This window comes from Pelobates fuscus, chromosome 3 (assembly GCF_036172605.1).
Source record: "Pelobates fuscus isolate aPelFus1 chromosome 3, aPelFus1.pri, whole genome shotgun sequence".
Lineage (NCBI taxonomy): Eukaryota > Metazoa > Chordata > Amphibia > Anura > Pelobatidae > Pelobates > Pelobates fuscus.
The window spans coordinates 243504678-243524397 of NC_086319.1; the positions used below are offsets into that span (position 1 = coordinate 243504678).

The 19720-nt window shown below is 40.2% G+C and overlaps 1 protein-coding gene across 1 annotated transcript in view; it reads right to left on the reverse strand.

The window, feature by feature from the left end:
* TASOR2 (transcription activation suppressor family member 2) overlaps positions 1–19720 on the reverse strand; it is a 69668-nt gene that overhangs the window by 26444 nt on the left and 23504 nt on the right. Inside the window, exons 10-16 of the mRNA XM_063448290.1 lie at positions 19332–19547; positions 15558–16539; positions 14930–15326; positions 11906–12868; positions 9808–10506; positions 5563–7857; positions 1796–1921 (exon numbers count right to left, since the gene is read on the reverse strand). Coding sequence (XP_063304360.1) covers positions 1796–1921; positions 5563–7857; positions 9808–10506; positions 11906–12868; positions 14930–15326; positions 15558–16539; positions 19332–19547 — 5678 coding nt within the window. The remainder of the gene's footprint in view (positions 1–1795; positions 1922–5562; positions 7858–9807; positions 10507–11905; positions 12869–14929; positions 15327–15557; positions 16540–19331; positions 19548–19720) is intronic.

Below are 19720 nucleotides of genomic sequence, written 5' to 3' on the forward strand. Positions count from 1 at the left end.
GCGGAGCCTGTCCCAGCGCTGGATTCAGGTAAGGGGCTGAAGGGGTTTAAAACCCATTCAGCCCCGCGTGAGGGGTGCCCTGAGGGAGTGGGGGACCTATTAAACCTATAGTGCCAGGAAAACGGGTTTGTTTCCCTGGCACTATAGGATCTCTTAGGATCAACTTATTTGGGTTTTGCGAAGATAGCTTTCCAAGAATATCACCAGACTTAAATAGAGCTACCTATTTCTACTGGACCCAACCACCTATTCAAGCCTATGTATTGTACTATCATAGAACCACAATCTTGATAAGAAAGCTACATTTAAAATATACTTTATAAATTACTTCTTACCCTGTAAATGAGATAGGATATTTATCACATTATCTTCTAGTTGATATATGTGTATGTTTCATATTGTAAGACCCCATCTCCCTGTCAACACATGCATATTCCTAATATGGACAAACTTTAACAAGTTTTTTTTTCTCTGGTGACCAGTTTGTTAAGTCACTAAAAAATGTCCTACAAAAAACAGGCAGTGTTGGATAACCAACGAGATAGAGCTTTTTTTTTTTTTTTTTTTAACAGCTAAATTTGCACAGATGAATTTAACCATTAGTAAATAACTCTCATATGTTTGTACATATCACATGGGGGAAGTATAAGAAAAGCAGCATGTCAATGGTCTTTTGGAGTCACTCTTTTTATTTTTATTTTTTAATGCATCAGTAAGTCAATTGTTATGAAAAGGAATATCTTCTTTTTAAGGTACCGTATATACTCGAGTATAAGCCGACCCAAATACAAGCCGAGGCCCCTAATTTTACCCAAAAAAACTGGGAAAACCTATTGACTCGAGTATAAGACTAGGGTGGGAAATGCAGCAGCTACTGGTAAATTTCTAAATAAAATTAGATCCTAAAAAAATTATATTAATTGAATATTTATTTACAGTGTGTGTATATAATGAATGCAGTGTGTGTGTATGAGTGCAGTGTGTGTATGAGATGCAGAGTGTGATGCAGAGCCTTGGTGGGGGGGGGGGCATTATTATTATTATTTTTTTAATTATAATTGTAATATTTTTTCTGTTATATTAATTTTTTTTATCATTATTATTTTTTTAAATATTTTATTATTATAATTTTTTCATTCCCCCTCCCTGCTTGATACATGGCAGGGAGGGGGGCGCTTCTTCCCTGGTGGTCCAGTGGCATTGGCAGTTCAGTGGGGGGGGGAGGGGGGCTGGCAGGAAGCACTTACCTCTCCTGTAGCTCCTGTCAGCTCCCTTCTCCTCCGCGCCGGTCCGTGCAGCTCCTCTGTCAGCTCACAGTGTAAGTCTCGCGAGAGCCGCACTATGACCCCGCGGCTCTCGCGAGACTTACACTGGGAGCTGACAGAGGTGCTGAACGGACCGGCGCGGAGGAGGAGGGAGCTGACAGGAGCTGCAGGAGAGGTAAGTGCTTCCTGCCAGCCCCCCAGTCTGTATTATGGCAATGTAAATTGCCATAATACAGACAGTGACTCGAGTATAAGCAGAGTTGGGGTTTTTCAGCACAAAAAATGTGCTGAAAAACTCGGCTTATACTCGAGTATATACGGTATATGTATTTAAACACATACGCAGGGCTCAAAATGTGCCCTCGCCAGTAGCCATTGGTGAATGAAAAATTAGCTTGACGAGTAGAAGTTCATCCATAGTGTGTGTTCAATGTAGACTTGTAGTAGCAAGTAACTTCTAAAGCCTGGCTAGTGACATAGGACTTGGAAGAGAGAGAGAAATTAGTGACTATAGGGGGTGAAGCACATACCTTATGTATATGAGAAGATATGTCTTCATTCCTTATGATGACAAGTAGCCTCTCTGACTCCATGTGCTTGCTGTTACAGAAGTGATGAGGTTCTGTGGCAGTATGGCCATCTTTCTTCAGCAGGCTCTTTGGGCAGAAAATAAATAACAGTAAATAACTAAACATGCTAACTAAATCTGTGAAATTCTAAAGTAAGGCATAAGTCAATGGAGCAAAAATAGTTTGGCAGGTTTCCCACAATATATGTTTATGTATCATAAAGTAAAAGCCTGATTCAGCACACATTTTGCAAAATGCTGAATATAAAGAAATGGTGAACCTTAAAATGAACCTGTCAATCACAGATCATCTATGTAACAGGTTCAAAGAAGGCTTAACAGCCTTGTGGAAGCTTAACAGATATTACCACAACTTGCATAACACTTGATTAATCAATTTGTTTACTTGTAAGAGGCCTGCTATTACTAGGCATTTCACTTTGCTCATGTATTGTATGTAGCTTAAAGCAGTGCTCCCCAACCTTTTTATCGCCGCGGACCGGTAAACGTTTGATAATTTTTCCGTGGCCCGCTTGTTTTGATTTAATAAGACAAAAAAAAAAAAACCAAACAGTCACATATATTAAAAAAAACACGCAGACACATACATAGTCAGAAAATCACAAACACAGTCACATAAAGACATAGACTCAAAATTGTGTGTATGTGTGTGTGGCAGTGTGTGTGAGAGTTGCAGTGTGTGTGTGGGGGGCAGTGTTTGTGGGGCAGTGTGTGTAGTGTGTGTATGGGGGAAATGTTTGTGGGGCAGTGTGTGCAGTGTGTGTATGGGGGCAATGTTTGTGGGGCAGTGTGTGTATGGGGGCAATGTTTGTGGGGCAGTGTGTGTATGGGGGCAGTGTTTGTGGGGCAGTGTGTGTAGTGTGTGTATGGGGCAGTGTGTGTAGTGTGTGTATGGGGTAGTGTGTGTATGGGGCAGTGTGTGTATGGGGCAGTGTGTGTATGGGGCAATGTGTGTATGGGGCAATGTGTGTAGTGTGTTTATGGGGCAGTGTTTGTGGGGCAGTGTGTGCAGTCTGTGTATGGGGCAGTGTTTGTAGTGTGTGTATGGGGCAATGTGTGTAGTGTGTGTGTGGGGCAGTGTGTGTATGGGGACAGTGTTTGTGGGGCAGTGTGTGTAGTGTGTGTATGGGGCAGTGTTTGTGGGGCAGTGTGTGCATGGGGGCAGTGTTTGTGGGGCAGTGTGTGCATGGGGGCAGTGTTTGTGGGGCAGTGTGTGCATGGGGGCAGTGTTTGTGGGGCAATGTGTGTAGTGTGTATGGGGCAGTGTTTGTGGGGCAATGTGTGTAGTGTTTGTGGGGCAGTGTGTGTAGTGTGTGCATAGGGGCAGTGTGTGTAGTGTGTGCATGGGGGCAGTGTTTGTGGGGCAGTGTGTGCATGGGGGCAGTGTTTGTGGGGCAATGTGTGGTGTGTTTATGGGGCAGTGTTTGTGGGGCAATGTGTGTAGTGTGTATGGGGCATTGTTTGTGGGGCAATGTGTGTAGTGTTTGTGGGGCAGTGGGTGTAGTGTGTGCATGGGGGCAGTGTTTGTGGGGCAATGTGTGTAGTGTGTGTATGGGGCAGTGTTTGTAGTGTGTATGGGGCAGTGTTTGTGGGGCAGTGTGTGTAGTGTGTTTATGGGGCAATGTGTGTAGTGTGTGTGTGGGGGCAGTGTGTGTAGTGTGTTTATGGGGCAGTGTGTGTATGGGGGGTAAGGAGGCTTTTTTAAAATTTATTTAATTAAAATTAAGATATTCATGTCCCCCCTCCCTTCTTACCTTTACTGGGAGGAGGGGGACATTTCTTAGTCCCTGGTGGTCCGGTGGGGATTCCCTGGTGGTCCGGTGGTGGTGAGGTGAACTCTAGCCCAGTTACAGGGCTAGAGTTCACTCTCGCGAGATTTGGAGCGTTGCCGTGGTTACCGCGGCAACGCTCCAAATCTCGCGAGAGGAGGACCCGGAGGAGCTGCAGGTAAGAGCTTCCGGGTCCTCTCTCACTCCCCTGCCGGCTGTCAGCACAGTGCCTGCAGACTGGGGAGGGAGATCTCTGATCTCCCCTCCGGTCCGCAGGCACATTGCAGGGCTGGCACTTGGGCAATGCCAGCCCTGCATTAGCCGGCAGGCTCGCACACCCCACACCCCTGGGCGGCCCGGTACCGTTTGATCCACGGACCGGTACCGGTCCGCGGCCCGGGGGTTGGGGAACACTGGCTTAAAGGATCACTATAGTGTCAGGAAAACAAACCCGTTTTCCTGACACTATAGTGCCCTAAGGGTGCCCCCACCATCAGGGTCCCCCTCCCGTGGTGCTAAAGGGGTTAAAACCCTTTTAGGAGCTTACCTAATGCAGCACCAGGCTCCCTCGGCGCTGGTGACCTCTTCTCCCCCGCCGTCAGCTCCGGAGTGGAGTGGAATGCGCAACAGTCCATAGGAATACAGGTTTGTGTTCCTGACCCTATAGTTTTCCTTTAACCCCTTAGTGACCAGACCGCTTTTCAATTTTCTTACTGTTAAGGACCAGGGCTGTTTATACATTTCTGCGGTGTTGTGTTTAGTTATAGGGCTATAAGTACAAGTAGCACTTTGTTATTTCCAAACCATTTTTTTTTCAAAATTAACACAAGTTACATTGTAACACTGATATCTTTCAGGATTTTCTTAATAACCCTTCACATGTATATATTTTTTAAAAGAAGACAACCTAAGGTATTAAATAGCCACATAACCATGGGGGATGGGGGGGGGTACGGTTATATTTGAGAGACTTCGTGAACACAAATATTAGTGTTTCAAAGCAGTAAAACGTATTACAACAATGATATCATCAGTGTGAAAAATGCAAAAAATTTCACTTTCCCTGACAATATCATCGCTGTGATATGTTTTACCGTTTTGAAACAGTAATATTTGTGTTCAGTGAAGTCTACCGAGTAAAACAGTACCCCCCGTGTACAGGTTTTAGGGTGTCTTGGAAAGTTACAGGGTTAAATATAGTGCTAGCAAATTAAATTCTCTGGACTTTCTGCCTGGGTTGTCAGGCAGGTCCCCCAAATTGCAATCAATAAAATTACTTAATTATGTAAAAATATTTGGCCAGTGTTTGTGACCAAGTGGCTACTAAAAAGACTGGACATACCCCATTTGCGATACCTTGGGTTGTCTACTATTGCAAATGGTATGTCATCATGAGGGCAATTCTCATTCCTGGGCTACCATACGGTCTCAAAGGCAACGTAACCAATCTGGCGAATTTCAAAGTGAAAAAAATGAAAAATGCAACATGCTATATTTGACCCTGTAACTTCACAAAACACCATAAAAGCTGTACATAGGGGACATCGCGGAATACAAATGTGTGTATTTTATTGCAGTAAAAGCAAGCAGTATTATGATATTCACAGTTAAAATGTCATGCAGAACTAAAAAAATGCAATTTCTTAATTTCTCACTTTTTTTTATATTTTATTCATATTAAATTATGTTTCATAACTAAAAATGTTATGTTAAATGAAAGCCCTATTTCTTCTTAATAAAATGATATATAATAAGTGTAGGTGCACTTAATATGAAAGAGGTGAATTACGGTTGAACAGACAGTCAAATTGCAAGTTTTATTTAGGTTTTATTTTGATCAAAACGTCTACATTTGGCACAGTCCTTAGGGGGTTAAATATACACAGATATTTAAATGTTATCCTAAAAAAAATAGTAAACATTGACAGTTTTTAGTTACCTTGGTTTGTGAGAAGAAAGGATCATCACTGGTTTCATGGATGTAAAACCTAAATTTCCTCTGGCTATATTCCTTGGCAACGCTGTGTAATCTAGAATGCAGGCTGGTGCAGAGGTCAGAAATAATGTTTTTAACAGCAGGCACTTTATGTGAAAGAGGAGCAAATATCTTTTTTGTCTGCACACACTCATCTACAAGCTCTCTGTTCAATGTACGGTCTGTTACTGTATTACCTAAACTCACCCTACTTAATTTTAAGTGATTCGTCTGAACGCACTCATTAAGAATCAGTGAAATGTCATGGTTTGATTTCTCAAGCTTATTTTCATATTTTAACCGACTGAAGTGAAAAGGTGATGACGCTCGCTTGTATGCGCTGACTTTTTTTCGAGTTCTGGGGTTGCATGCAGAACTTTCAGTAGGTCCTTCATCAACATACACCGGACTATAATTACGATCTGGATACCAGTGGTTATGTCTCCTTGATTCCTTCTTCCTGTTAGAACAATTTATCGTGATAAGTAGAGGACTTCTTTTTCTGTTTGAGGAACTAGAACAGCCAGAAATCCTACTAGTTTCAAAAATTGTCCTGGAAGGTGACTCAGAAAACAACTTGTCGGTGCAAGCATTTCTTAAGACCAACTTTAGCCTATGAATAAAACGTAAGTGTTCCATATCGAGAGTGTTTTGTGTGAGGTCATCTGTGATGATTCTTTGACTGAAAAATAAACGGTCTAAATCTGACTTTCTTCTGTTTATAGTCTGGGAAGTTCTACCAGCTTCTTTATTAGTAACAGTAATATTCCCAGAACTATGAGAACAGTAGTAATCTGGGTCCCTACGGTACCTTGGTAAGTACCCATCTTCTTCCTGAAACAAATCAGGCTGTTTTTCAAAACGCTTTGCTTCTTTGGAATAGACAGGTTCATGACATGTTTCAACTGGTGAAGATGAACGTGGGGAGCATGGGTAAGATTCCCTAGCATGGGAAATCTTTGGAACATCTGTGCTCTCTTTATAAGATGGCCGTAAAAAGTCAATGTCCTCATGTGAAGCTTCTGACCAGCGTTCGTATTGCTCCTCACTTATACTGGCTGTGCTTGCTATAAAACAAATATCAGAATGCTCCTGGATAATATTCTGTTCTATATTCTCACCAAATTGTCCTTGAGTAAGCAATGTGCCATTATTTTGAGTAGGGATGCTCAATGCCTCTTTGAAAGGTTCTGGCTCTGTACTGGACATGGAAATATTACCATCTAGAATTATAATTTCACACTCATTTTTCTTCATTCCAATGTACCTTTCGGGACTTGTACAGTCCATAGACACATCAGTAACATCAGAGGCACATTTATCATCCATAAGTATGGTCGGTTCTTTGCCACTACTTTTGGAACTGTGTTCTTCCTTGTCTATATCGATGACGATTGCTGAGCTAATCTCAGATTCCTTATTACCAACAGAAAGATTTTGAGTATCTGCCGGACTTGCCAGGTCTACAGACACAATATCTACTTGTGTGTTGGTTTCATTACTTGGGATGCTTCTATTCTGGTAGGAATCATCACCATCTCTGTTAAGATCTTGATCAAGTGTTTTTATAGCATTTGCAACTAATCTCTCTGTTTCATCAACATTGCATTCGTCCACAAATATGTCGGATAGAATACTTGGACTTCTAGGAGGTGATATGCTTTTATTTAATCCATTAATGTCCATTGTGTCTTTTGTAATATGCAACTCCCTGGGTGGAATGATTCTCTCACATATTTTAAATATTTGAAAAGGTTCAACCACTGTTTTCACGTGTGTTTGATGAAAGGGAATTTTCTTTTTTTCGGTCTCAACAAGAATAGTGTGCTTGGATGTTTCATCATTAAAAGAGCATATCTCGACCGAAGATTCATGGTCTGTGATTGGATGGTCAGTACGCACCCCATTTTTATCACCAGCTTGATTGGGCACAATATAATTTACTGAAGATGTATCTGCTGGAATAACAGTATCTTCTTGTGATTTTTGACCATCGAGATCTATTTGTTCCTGAACGGAGACAAACTTTTCAGTCAAATGTTTTATGCTGTTTATATTATTATTTAATTCTTCTTGAGTCGCATACATTAAACATGTATTAACATGTTCTTTTTCTTTGATTTCTAAATTAGCCACTTTCTTTGAGGTGGTTAATTCTGTAACTTGGCCTGTTGTCTTAACCATCTTAAGGTCTGCAACTGATTCAAGAGATGGAATTTCGGGTAAAACTACTGGCTCTTTTCTTTCCCCTTTGTCCTTCTAAAAGCAACACAATTACAAGAATTATATTTGAAACAGATTATTTACAAGAGAGCAGACAGTTCTTAAATATTGGATAGTAAATATTCACAATCTCATTGTATTTTTAATCTAGCATATTCTTGGTACGAGCAAATCTGTTATAGTTGCATAATATCAGCACTCACTGCCTATTCCCGGTCGACAGCAGCAATTCAGCCCTGTGAGCATATAGACCTTACTAGGCCTTTTAAATGGTGTCTGCTGCTATAATCTGCTTTTATGATCTTAACTTATATCTAAAACACAAAATAAAAAGGAATTCACTTTTTCTTTTCTTTTAGTAGAGAGAGAAGAGATGTTAAAGAAACACTATAGTCACCTAAACAACTTTAGCTTAATGAAGCCGTTTTAGTGTATAGATCATGCCTCTCAGGTTTTACTGCTCAATTCAGTGCCATTTAGGAGTTAAATCACTTTGTTTCTGTTTATGCAGCCCTTGCCACACCTCCCCTGACTCTGATTGACACAGCCTGCATGAAAAAGAAAATGGTTTCACTTTCAATCAGATGTAATTTACCTTAAACAATGGTATCTCTTGCTCTGTAAATTGAACTTTAATCACATACAGGAAGCTCTTGCAGGGTCTAGGAAGCTATTAGAGGACCACTATAACCCTGCAGCTGTAATCATAGCAGTTTCAGAGAACATTAGGGTTAATCCAGCCTCTAGTGGCTGTCTCATTGACAGCCGCTATAAGCGCTTCCACGCTTCTCACTGTTAAAATCACAGTGAGAAGAAGTTGATGTCCATAGGAAAGCATTGAGAAATGCTTTCCTATGGACTGATTGAAAACCTGTGCGGCTCTTGCCGCGCATGCATCGCTGACGTCGGAAGAGATTTCCCCTTCCTCCCCCTTCAGCCCGGTGGGAGCGGGACCCTGAGGGTAGGGGGGGGCCTAAAGACCCTAGAGTGCCAGGAAAACAAGTTTGTTTTCCTGGAACTATAGTGGTCCTTTAAAATAGCAGGGGATACGAAAAACTAAATTAAACAGAACTTGCAATAAAGGAAGGATAAACTTTAGATGGCTCTGTACAGGAAGTGTTTAGGAAGGCTGTGCAAGTCACAAGCAGGGAGGTGTGACTAGGGTTCATAAACAAAGTGATTTAACTCCTAAATGGCAGAGAATTCAGCAGTGAGGCTGCAGGGGCATGTTCTATACACCAAAACTGCTTCATTAAGCTAAAGTTGTTTTGGTGACTATAGTGTCCCTTTGAGTTAAAAATACACCTATATCTAAATACAAAAAAACATACAAAAAAAAAAAAAAGGAATATAAATTGGATGTGGCATAATTATTTATAAAACACTCAATGCTGACCAGATATTTCTCTGTAACATACCAATATATGCACTGCAGGTACGTAGGCACGTTCAAAGAAATTAAAGAGAAAATTAAAATTCATATTTATTACGAGACTGAATTTCACAGTATTATATTATTTCTGACTGTAAGAGTAATATAAACGAACACATATAACTAATTTCACTTATGTAAATTAATATATGGATATAACATATGAATATAGTATTGCAGATCCTTTAATTAAAATTTGTATTAAAGTTCAAATTCATTGTTACTAAATGAATATGCACCTTTTGTGTCAGTCCTCTTTTCTAACAAAATAGTGAAGGACTCACTATGTTTGTGCCAGGAATGCTAGTCACACCGCTAGGAACTGAGTATCTCAAGATTAGATAACACAGTGGGATATACGTAGATGTGCAGAGATCCTTCTTATAGAGAGGAATTTGCCTGCATTAAAATACATACTGGAAACAAATAATTCTTAGTTCTTATTTATATTGTAAGTGAAACGAATAGCATAAGAAACTAAAGTGGCACATAATGTTCTACACAGGATCACCCACAGACAGATATACATTTATTATTGCTACTATAATGCTTACCAGGCACTCTGAAGTTGTAAGGGGTTGCACTGTTTTTCGAACATCTTTTTGGGCAAGTAAGCTATCCTCGATTGGTGCAGATTCATGGTGTTCTACCGGTCTCTTTTGGGAAACATCACAATTTTCACTGCTGTCAGATAGCTCTACCTGTGTAGTTAATTTGAGAGTCTGATCCAGATTCTCAGATGAGATTTTCTTGGCAAAACCATTATAGACTTCCAGAGAACCATCTCTACAAACAGAATCACCATTTGAGATAGTATTGCAAGAAACAATTCCTGGTTGTCTGTGGTTAACAGATGCCACTTCAAGTCCGTCTTCTCCAGCAATATCTTTTCTTTCCACACTAACAGCAGAGCATTCCATTGTTTCACTACCTTGTCGGCTGGGTTGAGCCCTCCTCTGTGGATCTTCGTACAAATTACTCTGAGAGATGCCGCTACTTTTACAAATATTACCCACTAACTCAAGGCACATGTTAGACTTTTCATTTTCAAAAAGATAAGACTCTTCATGTTGAGTCTGCATTGTCCTCAGGGCTTCTGTATTTGAAGTTCTGTTGTCACTTACATATGACTTTAATTCTTTGTCATCACCAATAGTTTGCATATCTGTATTAGTAGCAAAGCATTCAACAGCTAGAGTATCTTTTTTGCCAATGATTCTGGTATTTAATTCTTCTCTTTTATTTGCAGATTTCTGTAATTACAAAAGAACAATATGAGTAAATTAAAGGGACACCATAGTCACCATAACAGCTACAGCTTAATGCAGTTGTTCTGGTGAGTATAATCATTGCCTTCACGCTTTTTGCAGTAAACACGGTCTTTTCAGAGAAAATGCAATGTTTACATTACAGCCTAAGGACACCTCCAGTGGCCAATCTTCAGATGGCTACTAGAGGTGCTTCCTGTGGCAGTGCTGCACAGTGTCTAGCACTGACATTCAGCGTCTCTACCCTCTGCATGGAGACACTGAACTTTCCTTATAGAGATGCATTGATTCAATGCATCTGTATGAGGAGATGCTGATTGGCCATGGTGTGTTTGGCTCCATCCCCAGCCCGCCTCCTTGGGAATGCATTGTGATTGGCTGAGATCATCAAGGAGGTGGATCAGGAGCGGAATCAGAAGCAAGGAGCCACTCGGCGCTGGAAAAAGGTGAGCAAATCACCTTTCTAACTGGAGGTAAGGGGGGCCGACCACTAAACTGTGGTTTTATAACTATAGTGTTAGAAATATATGGTTGTGTTTCTGACACTGTTGTGACCCCTTAATCACACATTTATGGGTTAATAGAATTCTCAAAAATACTGGCAGCATTTTATTATATTCCAAAATCAGAATGAATAGCTTGTTGTTGTTTTCAATGTATGTAAGATCTATGTACATCTACAAGCATTTGAAAACAAAAAGGATAATGCAGCCCATGCTTTTCCCCATATTTTGTATGACAGTCGGGGAAGTTGTAGAAACACAATCGTTCAGTACCTCTGCATCTGTAACAATATATTTCTGAGGCTAAATAATACCAGCACACACACACAAACTTATAGTATGAGATTATTCCACCATTAGAAGTACACCCAGTTTCAGACTCTTACGATATTATAATGGTGTGAATAAAGATGCTTGGTAATGTTTTTGAAAGGTTAATTTCAACACAAATCACACTCATGTTCACAGTATCCCTTAAAAGAGTTAGCAAAATTACATGTCATTAGTGACAAATGTCACAGTACTTTAAAGAGCAATTAACTTCCCAAAAGATCAAAGTATGTCACAGCTGGTATGGTTTGTATGGCTATCTGAAGACTCGTGAATTATTTAAATAATGCTGGTAATGACAGCTTCAGAACGAGGTGTGAAAAGAAGAGATGCAAGCTCTGGCCAGACATACAAATAATTATGCAGAAAACAGTCTTTGTTTTTACAATGTTTAAAAATGAAAAGCCAGCAGGAAAGATTAACCCTTTTACAAGCACAATTGCTTTCTTCCAGATTACAATACTTCAAAAATTTAAAATACCATTTACTAAAAATATGCATTCCAAAAATACAACTTTTCACTAATACAATAGCACAAGATGCATGCTTACCTTTCCACTGAGAAGCGGACCAGAACTTAACCGTTTATCCAAGTTCCCAGTTAGAAGATTGGTGACGTCACTCAAAGACTTACTTGTATGAAAGACATTTTCAAAAGGAGTCCGTGTTACTGCATTACATGAAGAATTTAAAACAAATTCTTTTAATCCAACCTTCTCATTTGAAGAAGTGTCAGAATGAGGTTTAGTCAATTGTTCCTTTTGTGCCACAAACTCTCTTTTATCATCAGAATTTTGTAATGTGAGGTCTAACAAATCATGTATCCCTTCAAGATTTTTGTTCTTATCAAAATCTGGCACAGAGTCTGCAGCCTTGGAATGTTTTATGGTTGAAGGGACACAATCACTTGCTTCCTCAAATTTGCTCTTATCTTTTTCATTCTTTAAATCATAGTTCTCTTCTTGATCACTTATATTCTCGTATAGAACTTCACCTTGCACCCCAACCTCAGTGTCAAATAAATGACTAGACTTAGCAGATCTCTCCAATTCCATAGCATCTCCAGAATTGTCTGAAGGTAGTTCATCTTCTTTCTTCCCATCAGAACTCACCGTGATCACCTTTACAACCGGTAAAGGTATAATGTTGGCATCTGGCAAATTTTTAATCTGGGAAGAGTTATTTGGCTTTTTAAAATGACTACCATATCCAGTGTAAGGAAATGAAATTCTTACCACATTTTTATTCCAAGCCTTATTTGGCATGCTCTTGTTAACATCCTGGAAAGGATCCATGTCACTTTTATAGCAATTCTCACTTTCAGTTGAAAGCACCCAAGCTGGTGGGTCAAAAATGTCTTTCTTCTTTGGCGATTTTGTATCAGCATTTGTTTTTGTAGGTGTAGAAATATCAATTTTTTGATAAGTGTTTTGTTCTTGATCAATGTCTTTTTGTATTCTATTAAAGCTGCAAACTTCTTTGTAGCTGTCTTCTTCTGTTTTATCTGCATTCAGCTAAAATTGGGAATATTACGGGTTTTAGAAAATATACAGTAAATTGTAGACAAATTTATTGACAGTTATTCTGTAAATATATGAAGTTAAAGTGAGATGTAAATTATAGGTGTGACAAGTTGAACTGGAGAGATTTTCAGAGATGTAAGCCAGGGAATATTAACAGTGAACTACAGCTATAACAGAATTGATTTAATAAAAGTAAAAATTGGTTTAAGGGACACTATAGACAACCAGACCACTTCACCTCACTGAAGTGGTCTGGATGACAGGTCCCTGACAAAAATGCAATGTTTGCAGGATTTAAATGCCTCTAGTGGATGTCACTGACAAATACAATTTGACTATTTCTATTAGCAGCATTTTATCACACTTGCACACTAGCCTCTCAATGCTTTCCTGTGGGAAAGCATTGGATTGGCGGAGATTATCAGTATTAAATTAATGCTTCCCGCTCCCTCCCCCCCCCCCCACCACAATACAGCCAACACAAACATTCAGCCAAGACACACCACATCACATTACAGTACGTTACACACAGCTTGTATTTTTGAGCTGTTATGACTAAGTCATGTAAAAGACCGGAGTCAAATGTATCGGAAAGGGGCCGAGAGGGGCACAATTTCAGTGTTTGCCATAAGTGCTATTTTCAGTAGACACACCTCTGCATGTTTTGTGTGTATAAATAATAGGTTTAGTTAATATGCCAACATTGCCATGTTGTCATTTGGTAAGGAAAGTGATGAATATAAATACAGAATATTATTCAAATCCAAAAATATTCCATGCACTCTGACCACCAAAATATCTTGCCTGGTACTAGACATAACACTATTTATCAATGCATTTCAAGAAGATATCAGCACTCTGGGTCTTTTAATCAAGAATCTCTTTATTCCATTAATAAATCACAACATCACAGTTCTGATAGAAACATTCTTTAGGACAATTTCAACAGTCCTGAAGATACCAGAACTGAAAAATTTACTTTGTGAATTAACGATGGAATAAAGAGAATTCTTGATTCAAAGACCCAGTTCTGGTATTGTATCAAAATGCATACAGAATATTATTGGTTTGTCATTAGTTCAGTATCTAGCTTCCTGCTGCTAAGATGTAGGTATTCAGGATATGTACTTCTTTGTGGTGTATATAATACAAAGCATCAAATATATTTGATTTATTGTATTCCTTCATTGGGCTCAAAATACACTATTATCCACGTCCTAACATATGTCTGTTACTACAGAATTATGATTTTCTTAAAGGGACACTCCAGTTAATCCACTATTTTTAAAGAATTAAAATTAGCGTATTTATCGGCGTATAACACGCTCCGGCGTATAACACGCACCTCATTTTAAGAAGGAAATTTCCCCTCCCTCCCATAGTATTCCCCCCCCCCTTTTCCATAGTATTCTCCTCTCCCTCCCATAGTATTTTCCACCCCCTCCCATAGTATTTTCCACCATAGTGTTCCCCCCTCCCCTTGTCCCATAGTGCACTTTACCTCCCCTTGTCCCATAATTACTTACCTGTCTTGAAGCGTGGGCCGGCTTCACAGCGCGCACCGCGGTACAGGAACTTCAATTTCAGGTTCCGGTTTCCGGCGGGACTGAAAGGAAGTGTGCACACTGAGTGCGCACTTCCATTCAGTCCCGCCGGAAACCGGAACCTGAAATTGAAGTTCAGTACCGCGGTGCGCGCTGAACACCGGCCCACGCTTCAAGACAGGCAAGTAAACCTTCACATTTGCTCCATAAGACGCACAGACATTTCCCCTCACTTTTGAGGGGAAAAAAAGTGCGTCTTATGGAGTGAAAAATATGTATATCGGCGTATATCGACATTTACAGTGATAAAACATATCACGTGTTTCTTAAATACTGCATGTAAATGACAATTCAGTCCACCGTTAGTCATACAGTATTTCCCATACCAATTAAATTATCTTGTTATACTTAACACATATAAGCTCATTAAGCCAATCTGGTGGTCAGATTATTGCTCCTGATATGATAATTAATTAGTTGTTTATTACAAATAAGAATAGCACCTTACCTGTTGTAAGACATCAGTGAAAACACCCAAATATTCTTTTCCATGATTTCTTTTTTGCTTCTTGTCAGATTTGTGTGAAACGGGCACCAATGACTTACCAGTGTTACTGGTTTGACAGCTGTTTGCAATTGATGCATCTAAACTGCTATCCTGAGTACTTGCTGTAGGAAGCTGTGATAGTCCAATTTCAACGTTTTCAGAATCCACAATTTCATATAATTCGAATGGGTCCATGATGGTGTTAATCGAGACATATTTGGCAGGATTACTGTGCTCCACCACTTTCCGTGAACTACAGGACAGCTGCTTGCTAGACTTGTTGTAGAACAGTGCGAGCCACATGTGTAGGATTATTTTCACATCCTCTACTTTCTCTTTTAAATGGGGATTCCATGGTCTATATACAGAAAATATATATGAAATACATACAACATTGCTAACAATAATACATTTATTTATAAAACACTTTACAATGAAGGATATATTGACTTTTCTCGCTCTTTTTTTTTTTTTTTAAAGAATCTATTAAATGTATATAAAGCTAGAATTACATAACCCAATTGAAAAGAGATATATATTCTTACAAAACACAAAATAAATTCGCAACTGTGTATATTATGTCACATACCCATGTAGAGCTCGGTTTATAGTTTTCTCAAGAGGATCACTAGTAAATTTGCTGTCCAAATCAAAGTCATATTTCGCTTCCCAATTAAATGTAACCAAGAAGTTGTTTCCGAACTTCAGTACATCACGTGGTTCTTTCTTTACAACAGGGCATAGAACCGGAGTGTCACTGGTCAAAAATATAATCTCGTTAGGGAAGTATACGTTTGTTGCAGGTTCAAACACAACCTCTGTAGATGCAGGCAAGGTGCTGGTATCATTTACATTCTGATCAGCAGGCTGCTTTGAATCAACTGAAATCGGACTGGCAGATGCCAAGTCAAGAGGGAGTTGGGAGTAAGAATGCTCAAGGCAGATCTTGCTTGTGGCATTACTTCGTGCTTTTGCCTTTGCAACCGCAAAATGAACTTTTGATACAACAGATTTTTCACCACTTTCAATACTTTTTGGTGATGTACTGTTCACTTGGTTTGCATCACTTTCGATGCTGGGTTTGTCTTCTACCGTTGTTTGACTCGATTCCTGGGACTGTACAAAATTAATAGCACTGTCAGCTGCTTCACTGGAGTCAGAATTTTCTGGATTATTTAGACTTTTATGGTCTTGATCTTCAACCACTTTCTCTTCTACGGTTTTCTGTTTGGCTACGGGCTCAGGCTCTGTAACAGCATTCTCTACTGGTGCATAGGGAATGCCAGAAGTTCCAAATGAATTTAGAGCTAAATCAGCCAATAGGTTAAGGGCATGTGCCTCATACATATTCATTCTTTTCTCAAAAATATTCTCCATTGGAATATCAGCAGAGGATAACGTCTTTGTATCTAAATTGGGCCTTTCCTCTAAAGTGTTGATAGAGTTTTCTTGCTCACTTTTTAAATTGTCTACATTTCTTTTTGAATGTCTCACAACTGCTTCGGCGTGTTTATTAACAAGTCTCCTTAGGTTTTCCAACTTTGCTTTAGACTCAGACAATGCAGTAATAGCTAAATCAGAAGGAGAGAAAAAACACGACTGTATAAAACTCTTAAATTAAAAATGGATCACATTTGCATATCGTTCCAACGTTCTGGGCGCCGCCATCTTTGTGCTGGTAGATGAAGTCCCTGTGGGAGACGTCAACTGCCCACACTAGATAGCGCTGTAAAATTCTCGCACATGCCCAATTAAACACTTGGGCATGCGAATGGGAATTTCATTCATTCGTCAGAAAGACGAATGAATGAATAGAAATGTCAGACAAACAAACACTGAATATCAGTGTTAGTTTGTTTGTTCAGTTTATTACAAGGAGGGAGCCAACGGCGCGCAGCTCCCTCCTTGTAAAATTTAAAGATAGAAGAGCCAGGGAGCAGTGCTCCCTGCCGCTTCATAAGCCCCCCATGTACCCCCTCACTCAATGGGGGTCAATATGACCCCCATAATAGCACAAGGGAGATTAAAATCTCCTGAATGCCCTTACTCGCTATACCCTGAGCGGTGGGTGGGGGCCCTAAATAACAATAAGGGGGGGCACCTACTGTCCTCCCCCTCCAGCCCCCCACCCCTGAATGGCAGGTGCCCTATTTTTTATTACAAGTTCGTTGGGTATTATGGTTTTTATTTGCCCTTTTTGGGGGCTGAAAATGATTTTAGAAAAAAGAAGACATCAAATGGTCAGTTTTTTTTTTTTTTTTTTTTTTTTTTTTTACAGGTAGTTATTTTATTTGCCCCCTCACTATTTTTAGGGTGAGGGGGGTAGGTAGAGGATTATTTTTTATTTGGGCGGGGTAACTAGGTGCTTGGGGCCCCCTAGTCACCTTGGGGGGAGGGGGCATTTTAATTTGGGGCCCCGACCCGCCGCCCAGGGGTGGAGGCCGGGGGGTAGGACAAAAGGTCCCCCCCTTATTGTTATTTAGGGCCCCCACCCACCGCTCAGGGGTGGGAGTCAAGGATGGGGGTACTAGTTTTTTTTTTGTGTGGCTGCTCACTGTTTACTAGACATGTCCCTACTCGCGATATAGCGAGTAGGGGCAGCAATTACTAATACGAAGTAATCTTTACTTAGTATTAGTAAATGTGGCTGAAAGACCAATTAAGGTCTTTCAGCCTTTTGGTAGATAGCTCCCTAATACCGTGGGAATTAGGGAGTTATCTACTAAGCAGCTGCAAGATGCAGCCGTGGCAGGAATCAGATCGGAGTTTCATTCATTAGAATGAAATTCCGATCCTAATAAAGTCCAGAATTGCGTCCTAATACGAATGGAGAAACTGTTCTCATTCTGTTAGGATGCAATTCGGCAGTTTTGCCGGCGTTCTGTCTAAGGACGTTCGGGAATACTGACAGGAAGCATCGCGGGAACAGATAGGGAAGCTTAGAATTGTGGGGAAATTTCTCTGACCACCGGAAATGAAGCACACTTTGCTCCTCCGCTGGTCAGAGATGGTCAGGGGTAGGAAACCTCCATAAGACAAATAAGTCCATACTTTGTCTTATGTTTTAAAGAAAACTAGCACAGACAGGAAGGAATGAAGAACAGATCCTGAGAGAGGGAGAGAAGATGAATCGATTAAAGAAAGGTAAGTTCGGCATGACAGTGCCGCTTTAAGATATAATACAAATATCACAACATCTAAACTTACTGCTTTCTAACAGAATTTTGTAGTGGTGAGCTTTCAAGAAAACCCTACTTTTATCATTAAAGGACCACTCTAGTGCCAGGAAAGCATACTCGTTTTCCTGGCACTAGAGTGCCCTGAGGGTGCCCCCACCCTCAGGGACCCCCTCCCGCCCGGCTCTGGAAAGGGGAAAGGGGTAAAAACTTACCTTTTTCCAGCGCTGGGCGGAGAGATCTCCTCCTGCTCTCCTCCTCCGATCCTCCTCTTCTCCTCCCCGTCGGCTGAATGCGCATGCGCGGCAAGAGCTGCGCGCGCATTCAGCCGGTCACATAGGAAAGCATTCACAATGCTTTCCTATGGACGCTGGCGTGCTCTCACTGTGAAAATCACAGTGAGAAGCACGCAAGCGCCTCTAGCGGCTGTCAATGAGACAGCCACTAGAGGACATAGGGGGAAGGCTTAACCCATTCATAAACATAGCAGTTTCTCTGAAACTGCTATGTTTCTGAAAAAATGGGTTAACCCTAGAAGGACCTGGCACCCAGACCACTTCATTAAGCTGAAGTGGTCTGGGTGCCTAGAGTGGTCCTTTAAATCAAAAACATTTCTGAACAAAATGACACATGCACACCAGACACAGTATGTAATATGTGAAGTAAAGCAGCACTGTCACCGTTTGGGGACTTTGCTGAATTCACAATTCTGGTGGCCGAGGTGGGCAGGTAAAGGTGAGTTTACTTACCTGAACCCGTCCCCAGTAGGTGCCGCCATCTTGGTCTCTGTATTTCTCTTGACTAGTTTGAGTATTCGATCTATAAGATTCTATCTTTATAAAATACTCAATTTACAGGGGGTCATGACAGTGCAGCTTTTAAGCAACCACAGGGCAGATAATATACATATCTAAGGAATACATGTAAAGAAATGTAAAACGTAACTACACCATTCTAGCTAAAGGGTCATACATTTTCTGACTCAGAATAAAAGGGGGAAAAAAGGAAAAAAAAAACAAGAAACAAAACAAAAGCAAAACAAGAAAAACACAAGTTAGTGGAAGAGACAGAATAAATTATGTAGAGATGACAATTACAACTTCTACATATTTTATGCTTTACTTAATGTGTCTGTGTGCTACATTTTTACTAAAAATAAAAATATGACTCATGTTTTTATATTTTACCTTGCTCTGAAGCTTTGCGCTTTGGAGGTCTATCAGGAGATCTATCAGGAACAATAGATTGCTGTGGAGGGACGACACTTCTACTTATTCTAACTGGCATTATCCTGGTAGGGGGACGGACTGCAAGCTCCTTCTTTCTCTTCTTACTTGAAGCTCCTTTCTTGTCAAGATCAACCTTGTTATCTTTGACAAACTCGGCAGTCAGCACTTCAGCTCCTATATAAGCATTTGAGTGTTTAACAAAAATACACATTCATGGACAAATGCTCAAACGACATTACATTTATTATTAACAAAGCATCAACCACCATGCATTTAATATCAAGAAAGATATTTTTGGAGAATTAAACATTGACATGGACATGAATGTTGAACTTGATGGATTGGAA